The sequence below is a fragment of the Aptenodytes forsteri genome, unplaced genomic scaffold, assembly GCF_000699145.1.
Source record: "Aptenodytes forsteri isolate BGI_AS27 unplaced genomic scaffold, ASM69914v1 Scaffold231, whole genome shotgun sequence".
Classification (NCBI taxonomy): domain Eukaryota; kingdom Metazoa; phylum Chordata; class Aves; order Sphenisciformes; family Spheniscidae; genus Aptenodytes; species Aptenodytes forsteri.
In genome coordinates this window covers 11,335-31,069 of record NW_008796046.1, presented here as the reverse complement: position 1 = coordinate 31,069, position 19,735 = coordinate 11,335, and the positions used below count along the sequence as shown (strand labels likewise).

Here is a 19,735-nt window from a genome sequence, read left to right as displayed (position 1 = left end):
TCAGTCTTCCTTGGCATTGCTTTACAAGGAAAATATTCTTCTCCTTGTGTCTCCAGTGGTTTTCCTGTGCATCTTTGTGATCTCCTCAATAGGAGCAACAATTAGGGGGGAAAAAAAAAGGAGGATTTCTTTACTGACCATAAGATTGCTAATATTGTAGTTGTATGGGAATTTCACTGATGCATCATATGCTTCCAGTCCTAAACTGCTGTGTAACACCAGTGTATTCTCTTCAATGTATGTAATGATGCCTGTGTGCCAATTTAAATGAAAGATTTTAAAAATACCTCTTACTGATTTGTTTGTTTGTTTGTTTGGTCTTGCAGCCCTGGAAGAAAGCGTGATTTTTCGCCAGTGCTTTGGAGCCAGTACTTTGAATCCATGGAGGACGTTGTGGTAGAAAATGAAACTGGCAAGGATATATCCTTTTTTCTAGATTGAACTTTTCTTATTCTCAGTGACTGGAGCATTATCATATTTAAGTTTATCATTGAGTTTATTGGGGTTCTCAATCTTTTTCATGCATTTCTTCTTATCTTCCATTTCTTTTGTAGGGATCAGTATCAGTAACTAGAGCTATCCCTTCTAAGCTGACAGTTAAGATGTATCTAGCAAGGTCAGTTCCTGGTATTGCTTCTTTAGTAATCGTTAATTTAAAAAAAGTGTTTCCAACAGTTCAATAACATATTTTGCAGGGAAATACTCATCAGTTCCCATGGTTTAAACTGTATCAGGATCAAAGCTGTTTATTGATTTTTATTAACAACAGGTAGTTAATCAGCGTATATTCAGAATCAGTATCAGCAGTACAACAGATAAACCTCAACACTAAACACTTAGGTGTTAATAAATACCTGCAAATTTCTAAGCGCCTTTCTACAGCTAATCCCAGGAAGTTTGTTCCTGTACACACGCAAACCAACATACATGCACAGTCATATGCACCCCCAAGAAGTGTGGGTTACAAGCGTGCACGGTCTCTTCTGGGACTGCAGGATCTCCTGCTTGCGCACATCTCCTGTGGGAGATGTGGATGCTACCCATGCTGCTCCCACTAATGCAAATGACACTGAGACAGCACCACGTGAGGTCACATAGATACACCTGAGGTGTGGGTCCCTACTTGTTGCACCCCAAATTGTCGGTCCACTGGCTGGTGTGCAGACGGGGAAGCTTCTCGCTCTGGCTAGGGCAGAGGCGGTGATGCCATCAGAGAGTCTTCTGGCAGCGTCAAACCAGGTTTTGACTCATGCTGTTTCCTCTCCAAAATCTCTGCCCCCTTTGCAAACGTTCGTGTTTCTTTTATACTTCTTTTCAAGCTGACTCCTCTTTGCCAGTCTTCCAGTTACTGTTTAATCCAGCTGATGGCATTCATCCTCTTTGACGTGCTCAAACCACTGTTGGATCCAGGCCATTTGCTAGCTGGGAGCGCCCCAACAAGTACAGTGTGTGAAGGTACTGGGACAAGACTTCCCATCAGTCCTACCTCTGCCTACAGCTCTGACAAAAGCAGGTTTGGGAGGTACTTCCAGGTCTTTTGACCTAATTACAAAATTAAAACATTTTAATCTGTGTTTAAATAACACAACCTTGTAGTTTAAATAGTTGCATAGTTTTTAAGCATGCAAATTCTAGCTTGGCCATGAGGAAAACCAAACTTTCAAGCTATTTCTGTCCAAATACCAATTTAGTAATTACTTCTCTAATGCCAGTAGCATGTGATGCTTTGAAATGAGAAAATTCTCTCTCCCTGTTGTTTTGCTCAGCTTGTCGTTATTTTGTGTTTATTAACTGCATTTGTCCAATTGATCCTATAAATTCTTCATGATATGCACCTTGTCTGCCTTTGATGTAAGGGCCATGCACACCCCTGAGGCTTCGTAAATAATAAAATAAAAAGGATAATAGACCTATTTGGGTAGGTGGTATATGTAAGCATCCCAAATTTAAGCAAATCTTAGTTATTTGGGATTTATTGTGTTACCTATGACCTTTAACAGAAGCTTGAGCTCCCATATGAAAGGTTGTGGACAGACGTGTACCGTGGAAGCAGCTGAATTTATGAGTGGCGTTGGTGCCCCCTGTTCTGCCCCAGCTACCTGTTACCGCTCCATCAGATCTCCTTGTGTGAACAAACGCCAGCTGATGAAACTGTTTTAAGCTGACACGGCTCACTGTAACTGTGAAATGGCGTAGGGAGCACCTGCGTGAACTGTTTGCAACCAGCAGATCCGAAGGGCACTGCAGTATTCAGCAGAAAAGTGATGAACAGCTTGGTCAGTAACCGCAGCTAGCCTGGTTAGATTCAGAGGAACGCTTTTGTCCACCTCAAGAACAGAGGGAGAACCGCAGAAGGCGGTGAAGTGGCTTGTCGGATCTGTTGGTCACAGTTTTGGGCGCTGAACACAGATCTCACAACTCCCGGTTCTGTGCCTTTCCCTAAGTGACATTGTTTTTAGTGATAGTTAAACTGATTTTTCAGTGTCTACGTATATACTGCAAGGGGACTTTAGCTACCGTAATGAAGCGTCTTTGCTGTGTATGTTCCAGAGGGTGATTATAAAGCCCTAAAAATCTTGTTTACTGGCTTATCTGACATTTTTCCTTGGAAATAATAGGAAAATACTCCAGAAGTACATGCTCCAAAGTGCATGCTGATCCTGGTTTGGTTTTTCTGCAAGGGGACTTTAGCTACCGTAATGAAGCGTCTTTGCTGTGTATGTTCCAGAGGGAGATTATAAAGCCCTAAAAATCTTGTTTACTGGCTTATCTGATTTTTCCTTTTGGAAATAATAGGAAAATACTCCAGAAGTACATGCTCCATTTGGTTTTTCTTAGTTGTTCAATGGACTGTTGCACACAGGGGGAAAAGGGTGCGGGCAGGAGATGCGTGGATTACAGGGAGCAGGAGACCTGGGCAGCGGGAAAACAGCTCTTGAAACTTAAATAAAGCAGGTTAAGTTTTGTCCAGGTTATGCTTGCACGTGCCTGTTGATCAGAGGCAGAAATGAGGCCTTGGGTACATACACAAGGGTAGAAACAAAACACTGTTGGGTATTGCAGACCCCAAAATACATTCAGCTAAGTAACTTACTTCAAATAACTCTACGAAATGTCCTTAACTGTTCATACACTTTTCGAATTTACAAAAGCGGATTGGAGGGGCCTGTCTTACTGCTGCTACACGGTGGAGGCCATTCTGCTCTTTCCTGGGCTGTATTTACTGTAAGTAAGCTGCTGCTTTATAGAAGTATATAGGTGTGCAAATACAGTTGTCTGAGTGTGGAAGGCAACTAACCATTCGGCTGCGTTAAGCACAGGAAAATCAATTCAGAAAACTGTCTTATAATCTCCTGGTGTGCACCTGACTCAAGACTTCTAAATATTTCACTGTCGGTGTATTTATTAAATAGGCAAAGCACATGCAAAGGTTTATTGTCTAGGTTTTAATTATCAGCTGTAACCACAAGTAGCTTGCATGTTTTAATGAAGTGCCAAGACATTTCTCATCATAGCATATAGTTTTTTTTTTTGGAAGGCTGCTTTTCCATGACTGCCGGCGAAAGTTCAACAGCTTTATCTCATCATAACAATATTATCTTTGCATGGTTGAGGTCCTGTTTGACTTGTCGAGAAATCTCATTTGCTGCTCGAGCAACTCTGAAAAACAAACTGAGGTGGTGTCAATAGGAGTGAGCGTGGGGAGTCATCAAACCAAAATTCCTCCCCCCACCCATTCCCTTTAAAAAATAAAGGGAGTTAAGGAAGGAAACTTTTTTCAAGGATTTCAAGTAAAGTAAAATCACTTGCACTGTGTGATTTTTATTTGGGACCTTTTTAATCCAGGAACTCTTCGAGCTGTCTAGCGCCCGTAACAGAAGGATGCTATAGGATGACTTTCATGGAAGTGTGACTGGACAGATGAAGTCTCTGCGTCTCCCCTGTGCCTTTGGCTGTGTCATATTTGTTACCTTGCAGCAGTCTGGTGGGCTGTAGATCACTTAGCCTTTAAAGCAGAGATTCAAATGAGTAACAAGAATGAACGTTTCACGAGAGTCACTACCAACTGCTCTTGAATTCCCAACATGACTACGGTTGAGTAATCCTGACGGTGTAATCATAAACCATCTTACATGATGATGAGACACATTAGAAAAATACTTTGCTAACTGGGCTGTAGTTTTGGTGTTGAATAGTAGTTTTACACCTAACAGTTCATTTGTAACTTGAGCTGACTCAGAGACCGGTGTCTTCTGAAACTGTTGAACTTTAAGTCTTAAATCTCTGTCTTACTAAATGCTGTACTTACTTGCTTGTAGCTCATTAGTTGCCAAGATGGACAGATGTCTTTTCCTCTGCTGGTTTAGTGTTTTTGTTATGGTATACAAGTGCCTTAAACAGATGTGGTGAAGGTCACTGCTCTTAATCGGAGGCAGGGGTATGAAGTCACGTTTTTCTGAGTTAAGGAAAGGGCTTCTTACAAGACGCTTCCACCCTCTCTAGAGCTCTTTATTTCCAATAGCAACACCAATACCATTTTTACATTTAAAAATCTCCAGAGTTGAATTTAGCAGAGTGATTGCAGTTACAACACCGTACCTTACAGTTACTAGCTTTTTATGTTACTGTTAGCAATTAACAAAGTTAGATCATATACAAGATTCACATAGATTTACGCCTTGCACTTGAGACTGCATCTGGAGAAAGAAACAGCCACAACAATTAGCTCATGCCTTTGTGTGGCTGCTATAGAATTATTTCCTTTGTGCATTTTGAAATGAAAGTTTGTCCCAAGCAATCAAGCGCTAAATGTTTGGGATGAACCCGAACTTAAAAAAAAAAACAAAACAAACCAAACAACCCCTCCCCAAAAAACCCAAGAAGAAACCCAAATTGGGAAGCATTGAGAGTAACCATCTATAAATAAAATAACAGCCTGCAGGAGTGGCATGCTCCTTTCTTCTGTTGCTTACTGGCCTGGTAACTTCCTGGATGATGTGTTTGTACTTCTCTTGGCCAAAGTACTCCTATTTGGATAAAACTCAGGGCCCTGGAAAGCTTCCCATTATCTCACATCATGTTGATGATCCTCTTTCCTTACTCCCTACTGACGATAGTTTGATTTTTAGCGGCAGACTGCTCATCTGACCAGTTAAATTATTGCTTAGGTGCGTAAGCACCTTGCAGATTGAGGTTTCAGGGTGTCTTTAGGGGCTGTAAAATATTCAGTGGTTTTTGAGAGAGCAACTGCTACAGTCATTTAGGGGTTGAACAGCTGAACAACCAGAATATGAGGACTGGGTAGCTTTCAGATCTCTGCCCATTATGTAGGTGGTTCTATTAAGAATCCCTCAACAAATTCCCCCACTCCTGCAGGGCTGTTATTTAAATAATCAGTGATTCCTTAACGCAAAAGTCTTCCTTTCAACAAAGAATGCCACTTAATGACTGCGATGCCTGAAATAACTTACATAAATTGAGCTGTCGGGGACAGAGCCATAATCGTATTGCAGCCCTGCCTTACTTCAGAAAGATTCCTCACTTGTTCCCCCCGACCCCTTTAGACTAATCAATTTTTGTACGTTTCAGCCTTACTGTAAAATTCTGTTCTTTGAGGGCAAATTGAATGCGTGCTGCAAAGCAGCTGCTTCATCTTCATGTCTGCTGTATAGCCAAGGCTAATTTTATAACGTGTGGGGCTTGGGGAAGGGGGGCATTACTTTGGTGTCTGTAATCCCACTGCTGCATTTCAGTTTTCAGAGGTGCTACAGAGCTTGAATTCATTATCCTAGGAAACACACGTAATGTCTTATGCACAGTGAAATAAATGTCCTCAGAGACGGCGTTAACAATGGTAGAAAGGATGGAGCTTTGGTTAATTAAGGATAATTTATATGGAATATTCTTGCTTGCTTTCTGTGACACCTCGTGCAATCCAGGTTCAGCCGCTTTGTTGACAGCAGAGGGTTTTTGTCGCGCCGTCCAAGCCTTTGCTGTTGTTCCAGGGAGTGCTTAATGTTGCTAATCCTTTTGTAGATGAGGTGTGGCACTTTGCAAATTATATTATCTTTGTCCCTTCTTGCAGTCTGCAATCATCAACAGGATTCAGTGTAGGATTGTGGCTTTAGATCTCCGAGGCCATGGTAAGTACAATAAATTTAAAATCACATAAGCATGTTACACACTCTCGTTTTTTAAAGAAGATGTAATGAATCCCTCCCAAGATGACTAAGAAAAAACAGCCTTAAGGCATCCCAATTTTTATTCAAAGGCAGGGATGGAAAAGTGGCTTCTAGAGCTCCGCAGCCACTTGTCCTCACATGCCAGAAGCTGAGACTCCCTGCGCCTTCGTGCGAGGCGGTGGTGGACTTGTTCCTTCCTATGTACTGGCACCAACCCCCTCCTTCATATTTTCATAACCTATAGGCGGCCTTTACCATAAGGTCTGTTGTTTAGTTTTAAGATACATTGCAAATATGGAACAGTTATGGGGAGCGTTTCCTACCCGTAAGCTATAATGCGATAAAGTACCAACTGTTCCTATTAATTCTGGGTTTCTTAATTATTCATGTTAACTGCAGAAGGCTCGCTCTTAATAACTGTGCCAAAAAGCTTTGTACAGTTGCTGCTCTAAGTCCTGAGGGGTCTGAAAGTTTTCAGCTTATGTGAACTTAACTACTTTTGTTCTTCCAGGGGAAACAAAAGTTAGGAATCCTGAAGATCTGTCTGCAGAGACTATGTCAAAGTAAGGAAGCTTATGTTCTCTCTTCAGTGTTTCATTTTTCACAAACCTTTATTTTCTTTCCTTGATGGAACAATAAACTACTTGAGGACACACAACCTTCATTCAAGGGAGCTGGAAGATAGTTTCATTTCACATGATTCTGGTAGTTATCCCTTCTTTTCCTTCCGTGTTGGGACAGTTTGAAATTTATTTGAAATTATACCTCTTCCAGCTGAGTCAGATTCCAAACTGGAGTCGTTCTCTCAGTTTTAAACTCACTTTAAAGGTCAGTGGCTTCATTGCAGTGAACACTTTAAACCTGCAACACACTATAACGCTTGCTAGAGATTTTAGAAGGGAAATGCTTTCCTCGGTCGTAACCGGCTGGGGCATTTTGGTTTGAAATCACCAGTTTGGTTCTTCCTTGGCTCCTTGAGCAAGCGTTCAGAGCGTGCCTGCCTCGGACTGGCAGCATCCCCAATGTGTGGGTCGCAGACTGAGCCTTTCAGGCGTGGAGGGAGTTGCTTTTTCAAACTATCACGACCTGCTTTGGGATGCAAATCCCCCTCTTGACAAAGCTGTAAGAAAAGCAAATACCCGCTGCTAAGCACATTACGTTATGTCCGCTTTTAGTACAAAGAGACTCTTTGTTATGACTACAATTAAATCACAAAGGATTTTGTAACCTTCATATGAACAAATCCACTTGGTTTGTTGTGAGGAGGCCATGTGTGAAATGTATTCTGACTTCCATTGTATACCTTATTGCTACTGCGTATGGCTTGTCAGATCCTGATGTGTTATTGTCCTGAGGAGGTGCTGTATGAAATGATTAGGATTTTTTAGATCTGGAGCAGCACTACCGTGGGAGGAAAACAAGTTCCTTTTGTTTTTAAACCTTTCTCTCCTCTTAGCAATGAGCTTGAAAGTTATTCCTGAACAGCCTTTAAATGGGAGCCTTAAATTATAGCTGGGTTTCTTTTTTTTTTTTTAATCAAATCCTCAAGCAGTTTTCTCTGACAGAAAAAAAAAAAAGGTTGACCAGCTTGTTTGCTTTTTTTTCCCCTTGTTTTCCATTTTCTAGTTGCAATACTGCTCAGGTCTCCGCTTCCTCTGAATGGTTTTAGTCCAGAAAGCCAATTTGGGTGTCTTAAACTACAGTGCTCTTCAGTAGATTTCGATCATTAGCTCTGCTGTTGTTTTGGTTCTTGTGAATCGCACTAGCCAGCTTTCACATACTGCAGTGACAGCTTCAGTTTAAAGTAGGTGCCTTATGGAAAGGATGGGGAAATTGCCCCTTGCCTTGTAGTATCTGTGCTCATAGAGAGTCTGAATCTTTTTGCTTGTGCTCAGTGTTGTTTATTTTTGCCTTGGTCAGTAGGGCTCAGTTATTTTCTCTCTTTAACTGCAAAAGGTTTCTTATTTCAGAATGGCAAATTTCTTAGTCTATGCTTCCATGCAAGAGGATTTGACAGCTTTCTCACCTTTTGTTTCAAATTCCCACCAGCTAATGTCAATGTAAGATATTCTCTTCAGGGATTTCTTTTAAGTGAGCACTTTCTGTTAATAAAAAGGGAAATGACATGCTTGTTCAGGAAAGTGTTGGCTTGAATGATTTCCTGTATTGGTGCCTAGATGAAACAGTGATAAGAGAACAAGCTTGTCTCAATTACCTGTGGGTTAAATGAGCATGCAGAGAGGATTTGGAGCCGGACATCTGTCTTGGATCTGCACTTTCTCCTCCCATTGTACAAATCTGCTTCAGAAATGTATCAAGGTAGAGATGCCAACCATGCTTTTATCTCAATTTGGCAGAGACGTTGGAAACGTGGTTGAAGCTCTGTATGGGGACCTTCCTCCCCCTATCATGCTGATTGGGCACAGCATGGGGGGTGCCATCGCAGTGCACACGGCGGTCGCAAATTTGGTGCCAAGTTTACTGGGTCTGTGCATGATCGATGTTGTGGAAGGTAAGTGTGTGTACCCTTGGATAGGCTTCTGTACCCTGGGGTGGGGTTCTGTCGTCCACGTTGATCTTTTTCTTTCATCCCCAGATCCCTGAATACAGAAAGTTTTGCCCAGTTTTTAAACCAATGCCAATTCCATCCTCCGAACAGATGCTACCTACACAGAAGTCTTTCTAGTGTGACCCCTCCTTTTGCTTTTCCCAGATGGGCTCTCTGTTTGCTATTTCCCTGATAATTTCTTTGCAATACTTTCTTGTTAGCGGGGAAGAGGGTGGCTTTTTATATAACACATGGTGCTGATGAGTGGTTACTGCCTTCTCTGAATGTTCTACCTGTTCAAATATTAATTCTCTAATGTGGGAGCAGGTGTGACTGTGGGCTTAAGAGTACTAAGCTGTGCTTTCCTTAACAGCATTAAATCCCCAGTGAGCTCCAGCTCTCTCTGAGGGTGTTCCCTGGTAGCTGGTTTTGTATAGAGGGATGTGGCAATTATTCCATCAGATGCCATAAAGTTAAAATACTTGGTTTTAGGTACAGCCATGGATGCGTTGAACAGCATGCAGAACTTCTTAAGGAGTCGTCCCAAAACATTCAAGTCACTTGAGAATGCCATTGAGTGGAGGTAATGCATGGGCTTATGTAGTCTCCAAAATCACTTGTCTTTGTAGCTTGACTCCTGAAGGAAACAAAGTTTATATAACTTGTCTGTTTTCTCCTTTCACGCTCACTTCCCCAACTATTATCACGAATTCCTTGGCTAATTTGACAGGGAGAGAGAGGTCTCAAAGATAATTAATTTCCTGGGAGAGTTGGCTAGGCATTGGAGAAGGATCCTCTAAGAGCTTCAACTAATGGAAAGCTTCATGGTATGAATTGCAGCTTCCTTGTAAGTGTCCCAGCTATTACAGAAGAAGCTTGAGACATCCATCCCATGTGTAAGAAACGGGACTTATTTTTGATTCAGCAAGAAAGGGAGAGGCCTCGTGGTTAAGTTTGCAGATTGGACTACAGAAAGCCCAGTTCTGTTGCCAGATACCCATGTAGTTTCTGACCTCTCCCTGTCCCCTGCAATGAAATGGGTATAACCCTGTTTCCCCACCCGCACTTCTCCCACGTATCTTTTAAATTCACAGTTATGGTGACAACGGGGGGTTCAAGTAAGTCGGCGTGTAGTGTGAGCCGCTCCGAACGCCTTCCGAGAACAGGAGGTTTGGGAATGGTTTGGGGAAATCGTGAGCTGTAAAGGGGTTTTGCTCCTCTTTCTGGGCCTGCTAGTTCCTGAATCTGTTTAGTAAATATTTCTGCCCTTCTTCTGATTTTTTTTTTTTTCCCCCCCTAGTGTAAAAAGTGGACAAATAAGAAATCTTGAATCTGCCAGAGTTTCTATGGTTGGTCAAGTCAAACAGTAGGTGGTTTTTGTTTTGTTTTGTTTTTAAAGCTCTTAAAATCATCTTGTCTATTTTACAATACTGTTACTACAGAGCATAAGTGCACTTTTAGGGTTTTTAGGTGAAAATTTCTTCTAGCAAATACAAATTTCTTATCATTTGATCACAGTTGATACCTGCAGCAGCACTGAATCATAATCATGGCACTTGGAGATAACCTGGCCAAAATTTCCCTGGGGCAAAATCTGCCAAGAGCCGTGTTTTAAAAAGTTTAACTACCGCTGGTTGTGTATTCCTTGGTTTGTCTGCCTTTTTGCACACATTAAGAAATAAGTGTTAGTCTGATGCCTCTTCAGAAATTTTGCCCTAAATCAGGTTGGCCTTCCGGGTATGATATCTTTCACTTCCTTTTAGAAATTGTTTAATTATCTGTTGCATTTCAGGAGTGATCTGAGGTGGGTTTGGGGGAATCAGAGTGACCTGCCTGTGCCACTCTAATCCTTACCATAGCCGGAGCCTTTACAGATGTCTCATACTCCATTAAAAAAAGCTGCTGTTGATTGTTTGACCATTTCTGTCTCCTTTAAGTAGCTGTTTGCGTTTATATTTGCACTGGGATATATGTGCTGCGCAGGCACTTGGTCCCGTGACTAGTCATGACTGTATTTTTCATCCACAGCTACTTTTAAACTTGGGGGGGGATTTTTCTCAGCCAGTATCTGAGAAATTGCTGACTACTTTAGGTTAAAAACGCTGTTGATTGTTTGACCATTTCTGTCTCCTTTAAGTAGCTGTTTGCGTTTATATTTGCACTGGGATATATGTGCTGCGCAGGCACTTGGTCCCGTGACTAGTCATGACTGTATTTTTCATCCACAGCTACTTTTAAACTTGGGGGGGGATTTTTCTCAGCCAGTATCTGAGAAATTGCTGACTACTGTAGGTTAAAAACTGTTTGGTTTTTGTTTTGTTTTGTTTTGTTTTGGCAGGGAATCAGTTTCTGGTTTTATTTTCACAGGTGCGAAGGGGCTGCCAGTCCTGAATGTCCTAAAGCCATAGTGGAGGGTATTATTGAAGAAGAGGAGGAGGAGGAAGAGGATGAGGAAGGGGGAGGCTCTGTCAACAAAAGAAAGAAAGAAGATGACACAGAGGTAGGGAGTTTCTTGCTGTGTTTTCAGCTCGTGTTTGCACGATGCTCCCTTGCAAGAGAAGTAGCCTGTAGCTATCCAAATCATTCTAACATAAAAGGGAGCAACTCCAGGGACCAAAAACTTTATATTGTGGCTGTTGTTTTTCTTCTTTGTCTCGTGCCACTGATTCTACCTTGGACTGTCACCTGAAAGCGTGTGTTTGGTTTTCTTTCCTCAGACGCTCACAGATTTAGTGCGTATGGCCTGAAATGAGGCTTCTGGCCTGAATGAGGAATGTTTTTTTCCTGAGCCTTTGTGGTATTTTTGTTTGTTTCCAAGGCACAGTAGCATTCAGGAGGTCGTACAGGCAATTGCAAGCTAGGAATGTAAATTCCTCAAGGAAAATCGTTGTAGCCAGCTTAGCCCCCTTTACTTCTGTGTCACCTAAGTAAGAGCCAAGTCTGGATGTTCAGACAATTTGTGAGCTATTTGTGCCAGTAAAAAATAGCAAATTGAGTGCCCTGAAAACTGCAGCCTTCTCTTCATCTATAGGTGTAGCTCCTGCTGACTTTCTTGTTCCCTACTTGTGTACTTCGGCTGTGATCTGGAGAGAAATTTAGGAGCAAGGAGGGTCATCCCCTGGAAGTGTGTAATCCACCAGAGGGAGCCAGTATTTTTTATATATACTTCCAAGTGGCACTCTGAGTTCATTTTATTTCAGCTGTTTTACTGATCACTAATGCAGAGCTCTCTCTCCTCCCTGCAGACAAAGAAGGAGCACTTATACACGTGGCGAATTGAACTGGCGAAAACAGAAAAGTACTGGGATGGCTGGTTCAGGGGTTTGTCTAACCTCTTCCTAAGCTGTCCAACTCCAAAGCTTTTGCTTTTAGCTGGTACGTGTCTCTTCCAGTCCTGTTTAGGTTCAGTGGCTGTTCACTTCAGTGATGTCCCAGTTGTATTTTAGAGAATAGGGTCAGCGTTTGGCTAATGTCTTCCTCTGAGACTAGCAGATCTGTCTCTTCCACCTTGACTTTTCTATGTATCTTGAAATATCATAAACCACACTATTTGATCCGTGCAGATCTGGAATTAGTTCAGAGTCTCTAATATCAAAATAGCACATGTATTGCTGCTGTTGGTTGGGTGTTTTTGTTGTATGACGTGGAAGAAGAGCAAACAGGACAGATCCAAGCTGCCCTTCAGCCTCCACTACTACAATATTTTCCTACAGATATGGGCGTGATTTGAACTTTTCAACTGAAAGTCAAATTATCGATGTTCTAGAGCCAGCTGTAGGCCCTTTTTGTGCCCTGATAGGAAATTAAGTGTGTAACGAAGATAAACAAGATAAATACCCTTTTAAGTTGTAGGGAAGGATGTGTTCTTGCATTTTTGGCTGGGATTCTTTCCTGTCGCTTTACTCTCTTGAGGTGCAGCAGTGAAAAGTCCTTGTGCATGTCAGAGATGATGTTTCTTTTTGAGTTTTTCAAGCCAAATGTCTCCTTCAAAACATCGAGTAAAGCCCTGCTTAGACAGTCATGTTCTCTCTGGCTTTTCTCCAATACATCTGTTTATTTGATTGTAGGTGTTGACAGGCTGGATAAAGATCTAACAATTGGACAGATGCAAGGTAAATATTTAATATTGTTACTCTATCCTTACTGTAATGCTCTTTTTGGATGATAGCTTGTTGCTATGGGTACATGGACAAGAGATGGCTGGAATGGCCTCTTACCAGGTGCAGTCTATATCGAAACAAATGTGCATTAAAGAATTAGTTCATCCCAAAGTGTTCTCTAACTGTCTGTGGTTGTGGGAAAGGTGGAGAAGTTGAGAAGGGAAAGGTCGAATGAGAACTTGTGAAGGGCTGTTGCCATGGTTTTTGTTCAGTCTAGCGTTCAGCGTTTCCAGTAATGGGGCTGCCACACTTCTCTTGGATCAGAATGATTGTCTGTGAGGGTTTCTTTCTAATCTGTTTTTTCCCTTTCTAACTACATTCCTGATGTTCCTAGCTAGAAAGCTTGGGACCATCTAAAACTGTCTGATCTCCCAGTGTTTCTGGCAGACATCAGACCAAGATTCAGCATCTGCATTAATGTTTTGGTTTGGGTTTTTTTTTCCCCATCCCAGCTTCATTGATTTCCAGAGCAACCAGTACTGGAAAGTAGTATTGGGCAGCAGGTTAAACATTATATTAAGGTAGATCTGGTAACAGTTTCAGCTCTGAAAGGTAGTCTCACCTGTGTCGAGAAGCTCTAAAAAGTTTAGCTTTGTTTTAACTCCTGGGAACCTCCTCTAGTTACACCTGGGGAAGATGAATTAAGTGGCCAGTTCTTGCTTTCTATTGAAACTGTCTGCTGTGTGTATTGTACAGTTTGCTTTAGACTCCTATGCCTTCCCTGGTCCCTCTTTGCCCGATGCCTATAGTGAGATTTAGTGAGGTCTGTTTGTAAAGAATGTGAGATCCTTTTTAGAAGGGTTCATAAATTCACAGTGCTTTTAAGGGTGTAGTGTCTGATGTTTCCTGTGTACACAAGAACTGCTTGCCTAAACCATTGCTGTTAGAACTCAGGACCACTTAAAAAGCCGCTCCAGTGATGGCTCTCTTGATCCGCAGGGAAGTTTCAGATGCAGGTCCTCCCACAGTGTGGCCATGCAGTCCATGAAGATGCTCCAGACAAGGTGAGCCCCACTGTGGGATTGAAGCTAGATAAGTCAGGGTCTTCACAGCTGAAATGCAAAAGGGGTCCGTTGCTTACTATGAAGCAGAGATCATACTTCAGGGGTGTTTTTTTGGCACGACATCTTAACTGGCTATTCACAAAACAGCTTGGATTTTTACGCTGTCTGGAAAGCCTGGGCTAAGATGTTACATGACACAGGGCTTGGCTGGGTTACAGATTTAACTCTCAGGCTAGTGGTGATATAATTAACTCTTACCATGTGGAGTGTGGATTTATCCTCCCTGCCTTTCCTCGTGAAGTTCTCCACTCTCCCTTGTACTAAGCTGCAGGTTTTGGGGTTGGTCTGTGTTTTGCCGAGTTGGGTGGCTCACATTTTCCAAATACAAAACAAATGTTACTGAAAGCTTACAGACTGACGGAGCAGTGCTGCGTCTGGGTACTGCTGAAGTTAGTGTCCAGATAGAAGCAGGAATGTGGTGCAGCCAGTGGAGCCTGTGGTTGGAAACATGTCTGGTTTTAAAGCTTGTTCTACACTGACCGCTGTGAGCGTAAAACTCAGCCTTTCTGTGCTTCTCTTTACCAATCTGAAATGGGGATTTTTATCTAAACGTACTGAGTTCTTACGTTGTTATTCTTTTTAATATACATTCTGTCAGGTTACTGTCTTGATTTATTCTTTATAGGAAAAACTTGCATCGTGATTTCACCAGACCTTTTTTCCCTGCTAAACTTAGGCATTGTTTTAAGAATTACTGAAAGAGGTGGAGAAGAAGTTTGGTCAGTTCTTGATTGTGAGATCAGTGTCAGAGTAAGGTGGAAGCACGTAGTTCCTTTTTTTATATAAAAGCATGTTATACAGACCTCTTAGTTTAAAGGAGCAAGCTTGATTCAGCAAGAGGATCCTGAGGACATGAACTGTTGTTGGTAAATGCTGCAGGCTTTGAAAACTGACTGGATTTCTTGTTCTCTTCATGTCCCTTTAAATTCTGACTGATTTTTTTTTTTTTTTTTCCCCTTCCCTCAGGTTGCTGAAGCTGTTGCGACGTTCCTGATCCGTCACAGGTTTACAGAGCCCATCGGTGGATTCCAGTGGTAAGGCCCCGCGGGTGCTAGAGCTTTGCGGGCCTTGAGCAGAGCTCTCACTCTTACTGCCTGCATGTTTGGCTCTCAATGTGGGAGGTTGGAGTTTTAGCATAATGCTAAAAACCACATGTAAACAAACACAGCCAGTAATGCATTTGATGTTTATGTGTTCTCTCTAAACTTCTCGCGTATTAACTTGTGTTAATGAAACCTCCTTCCTTGGAGGGGAGGAGCGAAGCGGATCCTTCCTAGCTGATTCCTTTCTTTTTAGCCTGCCAGAAGGCAGAATTACAAGTTTTATGGTATCTAATTTAAATAACATTTTATTTAAGTAATCAAGGCCTTGTGTTTTGGAAACAACTTGCACCACACTTCTTTGGCCAAGAAATGCTGGTGAGATTAGACAGGTAAAGCTGCGTGCTTCACTTTGCAGACTTTCCATGATTATCTCATGTGTTTTCATATCATAATGAACTGTAGAAGCCAAGCCTCTGCGATCAGCCACACAGCCGTGAGGTTGATCGGAAAAATTCACAAGGTCTCAGTTACAGTACCATAAAGCTAATAACTAAACCAATGCTTAGACCTCATAGAAGGTGCTAATCTGTTTTATCATTCACCTGAAAGGTGATCCTAAAATAAGCATGTTTCTTAAGCGGTCCTGCAAAGTCTTCCTGCTTTTAGCTAAGAATTCTTCAACAAAAGCTAGTAGCCCCAAAATGTGTGATGCTGTAGGACTGGCAATGCTAAAGAGGTATTGCTGGATGATCTCTTTCTTTTTTTCCCCTTTATCCTGAGCCCTTGGGGATGAAACAGTAGAAATGCAGGACTGTGGACTGCGTATTTTAAATCCAGTGAAAGGATATAGTGTAGGTTGATGTGTAAAGGGTGAGAGAGGGAGAAGACCGAAGGACTGTACTGCATTGTAATGTTGAATCTCCACCAGGTATTTGGCAACCCGTGCTATCTCTGTGAGCGTTGAAGGAGCTAGCCGGTTGCTCCTGCTATTAATGGTTGTAGCAAAAGCAGCTTTAAAACAAGAGGCTTGAGAAAGTGGGGTGGCTTGCTGGCCTTATTGTGTCCTTAAGCCATAGACAGCAACATATTAAACTTTTTGTGCTTCTCACTATTACGTAGCTTACAAGTTATTGTTGAATGCATCAATGCTGATTTTAACCTGCATGGTGGACTCCTTTTGTCCCTGTTTGATCTTGGGTAATCAACTAGATTTAGGGTGTCGCAGAGTCAAATATCTGCAGAGAATACCTTGGTTTTAACGCGTGACCTTTCTTCCGCTTTCCTTTTTCCCTCCTAGTGTGTTTCCTGCTTGTTAATACCCTGGTGTTCTCCAGCACTGAGTCCTGTTGTAAATAAACTGCACCAGAGGCCACTGTGATGTATCCATATCCTTTCATCCCTCCAGTTCAGCAGCAGTGAGAAGTTGGTGTGAGATTCATCCCCTAGAACTAGTTCTCCAGAATGTGTAAATGCTTTAGGGACTTCCTTGCTGGGAAGCAGCTTGTACTGAAGACCATGAAAAGCTCTTCAGGCCCTTGGAAGCGGGCTCCTCTCTGCTGCCACAAGGAAAGACCTCCTGAAATCCCAAGTAGTCGATCATACCGATCTCCATCGATTCTCAGGCTTTCTTGGACCCAACGGCAAAGGGGCCGTTGGCAGTCCAGATCCACCGAGGGCATTGCAGCATAGCCAAAGGCTTCGGGATTTCTCCATGGAATCGTCTAATCGTCTTTGAAGTGCCCCTTAGGTTTGTTTTTTATATACACGTTTCTTTCGCCTAAAGCAGATGAGGAATCGGCTTCGTTGGGAGCTCAGGTTTCGTCTCACCGATGCCAGCCTTATGAGTTAAGCTGCGGGAACAGCCTAGATGCTACTTCCCTGTGCAAAGTTGGACAGGACTGTAAAACAAAAAGGCGAGGGGGGACCGTGAGCTCCATTTGAGTCTTGCAGCTTTCTTAATACTTGTTTCAAGTTCTCACTGAGAAAAATAGCCTGGATAACTCCGTCTACTGCAGACACATAACAGGCAGAGGACTCTGGGCCTGCGTTTATGGGGAAGACCCAAGAGCAGCAGTAACAACGTGGTCTGCAGGCAGTTTGCCTGCTTGGCCCTTCTCTGTGCCTGGAATGTGTTTATGCTTCCCTTCTTGTAGCTGCTACACACAACTGAGCAGAGATCAGCGCCTTTTGGATGAAAAAAATGCAAAAAGTGCAGTAGATAAAACCCTGGAAGAGCTTGGAGTCAGTCCTGCTGATGTTGATGCAGAGGTGTAGGCAGCTGCTGCTGCTGCGTTATGCTCCCCCCAGTATTGGAGGAAAGACCTTGTTTTCACCGTCGCTTCCTAGATCGTTTCGCTGCCTGCCTTCCGTATTTCCATGTAAATGCAGTAGTTACACGGAGAGCTTTTCTTCAGGGTTATATTATCCACAGACAGTTCGTCAGATTGCTTTCACCTAAGAATCACTCTTGAGCGTAAGAGCAGACACGTTTTGGAGCAGTTTTCCTCAATATTTTGCTTGCGGATGTCTGAAATATCTTTCTTTTTTTTTTTTTTTTTTTTTTGCCTTGTGTCCATAACCCCTTGATGCTGTATGATGAAAGCAGTATTTTAACGCTGTTTTGCTGAGGCAGGGTTCTGTTGTTGGCCTGATTTGGGAGCTGCGATGTGCATCTATGCGTACGTCCTGCGACAAGAGCCGTCGTGAATTCTTGGCATTCGAGAGGTGCGGGTGGGGCAAAGGGAGACGGTGCGAAGAGCTGGCAAAGCCCGGTTTAACTTTGGCGTTTACCCTGGTGGAGAGCCACTCGCCTCCTCTGATTCATTCGCATGTGAGCCCTGGACACAGCAGTCACGGCCTTGCTCTGTGTCCTTTCCCCGACACATCAGGGTGGGAAATGCCCGAATTAGAGATGAGAAAACCTCATTCCAGAGAGCTCTCCTCTCTCCTGGCGCTTTGGCCATCGGCACTCAGGTGTTCAAAGAGCAATTGCTGGCTCCTGGCACTTCCCTCCGTAAGTCACCGTGTTAATTATCGCATTAGTTCACTGTGACCTAGACGTAGCGTCCACCCCTGGTTTAGTTGCTGATGGATTAAATGGGTCTTCAGTAGTTGAGATACAAAATAGCACTTTCCCCAGCTGTATCCTGAAGATTGGCAAAATTCTCAGTCCTTTTCCAGATGACTCCTGTCTTCAAATTGTTAAGAGACTAAAATAATAGCGGGTGTCCAGAGTCTCACTTCACGGGATAGTTAAGCATGTGCCTGTTGTCATACTCATGAATGATCTCGGTAAAGTCACATTCCTCTGTGCTGAAGTAACTTGGAGGATCTGGCTTCGAGTGATTCGTTGCGGTAACTCCTTGCGTTTGCCTCTCATGTTATCCCTTTCATTTGCTTTTACAGTTTGGGAGATATTAAAAAAAAAAAAAAAAAGCCTCCATGGAAGGCAAAAGAAAATCAGTTTTGTATTCTGTAGAAACACCGTTGGAAAATGAATGACTGTTTCTGAATCCTGTGGGCTCCCCAGAATTATATTTTGTTGTTAACGTTTGAGAAGTGAGTGACAAAATAAATATTTCAACAGCCTGTTTAATGTGGCGTTGCTCCGTGCCAAGCTCTCAGTCCTGACTCGCGCAGAATAGGCAGCCGTTCAGGGACTCACGTAGTGCTGGCTTCAAAAAAAAGGAAGGTGACTACAGGGACAGCAGCGATAGCGGGTGGGTGGGTGGAGGGGGAATTCCTTTTGGCTGTGTCGAGCCACGTACATTTTTGAGACTGTACTTTTGTCTGAAAAATATTAATGCTCCTGTTGCAGTTTCTTCTCCCTTTTCAGGGAGCTACAGGCAGAGATAAATGGTATTTAGGTGAAGGATAGCACAGACCATGGTAAAAGTAGCTGCAGAGAGAAGTGTTCTCTCTGACTCATGAAAAATGGGGAGATTTAGAAAATCCTCCCGTAACTCCCAGCTTTTCACTGCATTTTTCCACAGCCTGCAGCATTGTACTGTCTCTGTGTAAAAGCAGATAAACAGGAGGAAGCTGCCTGAACTGAAAGGATGCTGGGTTTACGCTGGCGCTTTTGATTATTTAGAAATCTCTCTTGCTTTTGTTCCAGTCGTTGGACTGAGGATCGGTGGAAACTTTCACAATGGAAAATCCCAAGGCTTGGCAGGAGCAGAAGATGCAGTTTGGGAGGCTGGTTTGTTGCAGGGTTCGCTTCTTAAATTTCTCAAATCAGACCCAGGAGGGGTTTTGCCAGCTCCCGGGTTATACGCACCGGACAAAACCCTCGGTGACTTGTAGATTGCAGGAGCGTTGAGATTGTTGGAAAAAAGATATTTCCTGTATTGCTGAAGCGTATAGTTCTGCTTTGAATACAGCTCCGGGGAACGCAGAGCTCGGCTGCGTGTCTTTGCACGTGCCTAAGCCAGCACAGTTCCTCTGTGCTGGTGTTTTGAAAACGCTGTTAGTGACCGGGCTGATCGATACCTACAGACGCAGACGCTTGGTGTTGAAACGGTTGCCGAATCGCGTTGCTGCGCGGAGCTCGCTTGGGTTTTTTTTGAGCCTTGTCTTTTTTGTCTTCAGCCTGCCCTGGTCCAGATGTGAAGTGAGGTGGGAGGTGATACCAAAGCCAATTAAAAATACCGATGCTTATTGCGACTGGAGGGTCACCTTCTGTGCAACCGAGACACCCTCTGGAAAAAAAAATAAGCACTACAGTAAAGCACGGAGC

At 42.9% G+C, this 19,735-nt stretch overlaps 1 protein-coding gene across 1 annotated transcript; it reads left to right on the top strand.

Annotated features, from left to right (window-relative positions):
• Window positions 1–321: 321 nt before the first annotated feature.
• On the top strand, window positions 322–18,585 carry PPME1 (protein phosphatase methylesterase 1; the record flags this gene model as incomplete). Its single annotated transcript, XM_019473894.1, has 13 exons — window positions 322–420; window positions 3,133–3,225; window positions 6,086–6,143; window positions 6,694–6,745; window positions 8,540–8,694; window positions 9,223–9,313; window positions 10,031–10,096; window positions 11,098–11,230; window positions 11,976–12,105; window positions 12,798–12,842; window positions 13,830–13,894; window positions 14,921–14,988; window positions 16,295–18,585. Coding segments are annotated over 13 exons (1,074 nt in total), but the record flags the coding sequence as incomplete, so codon positions are not given.
• Between the last annotated feature and the right edge of the window lie 1,150 nt (window positions 18,586–19,735).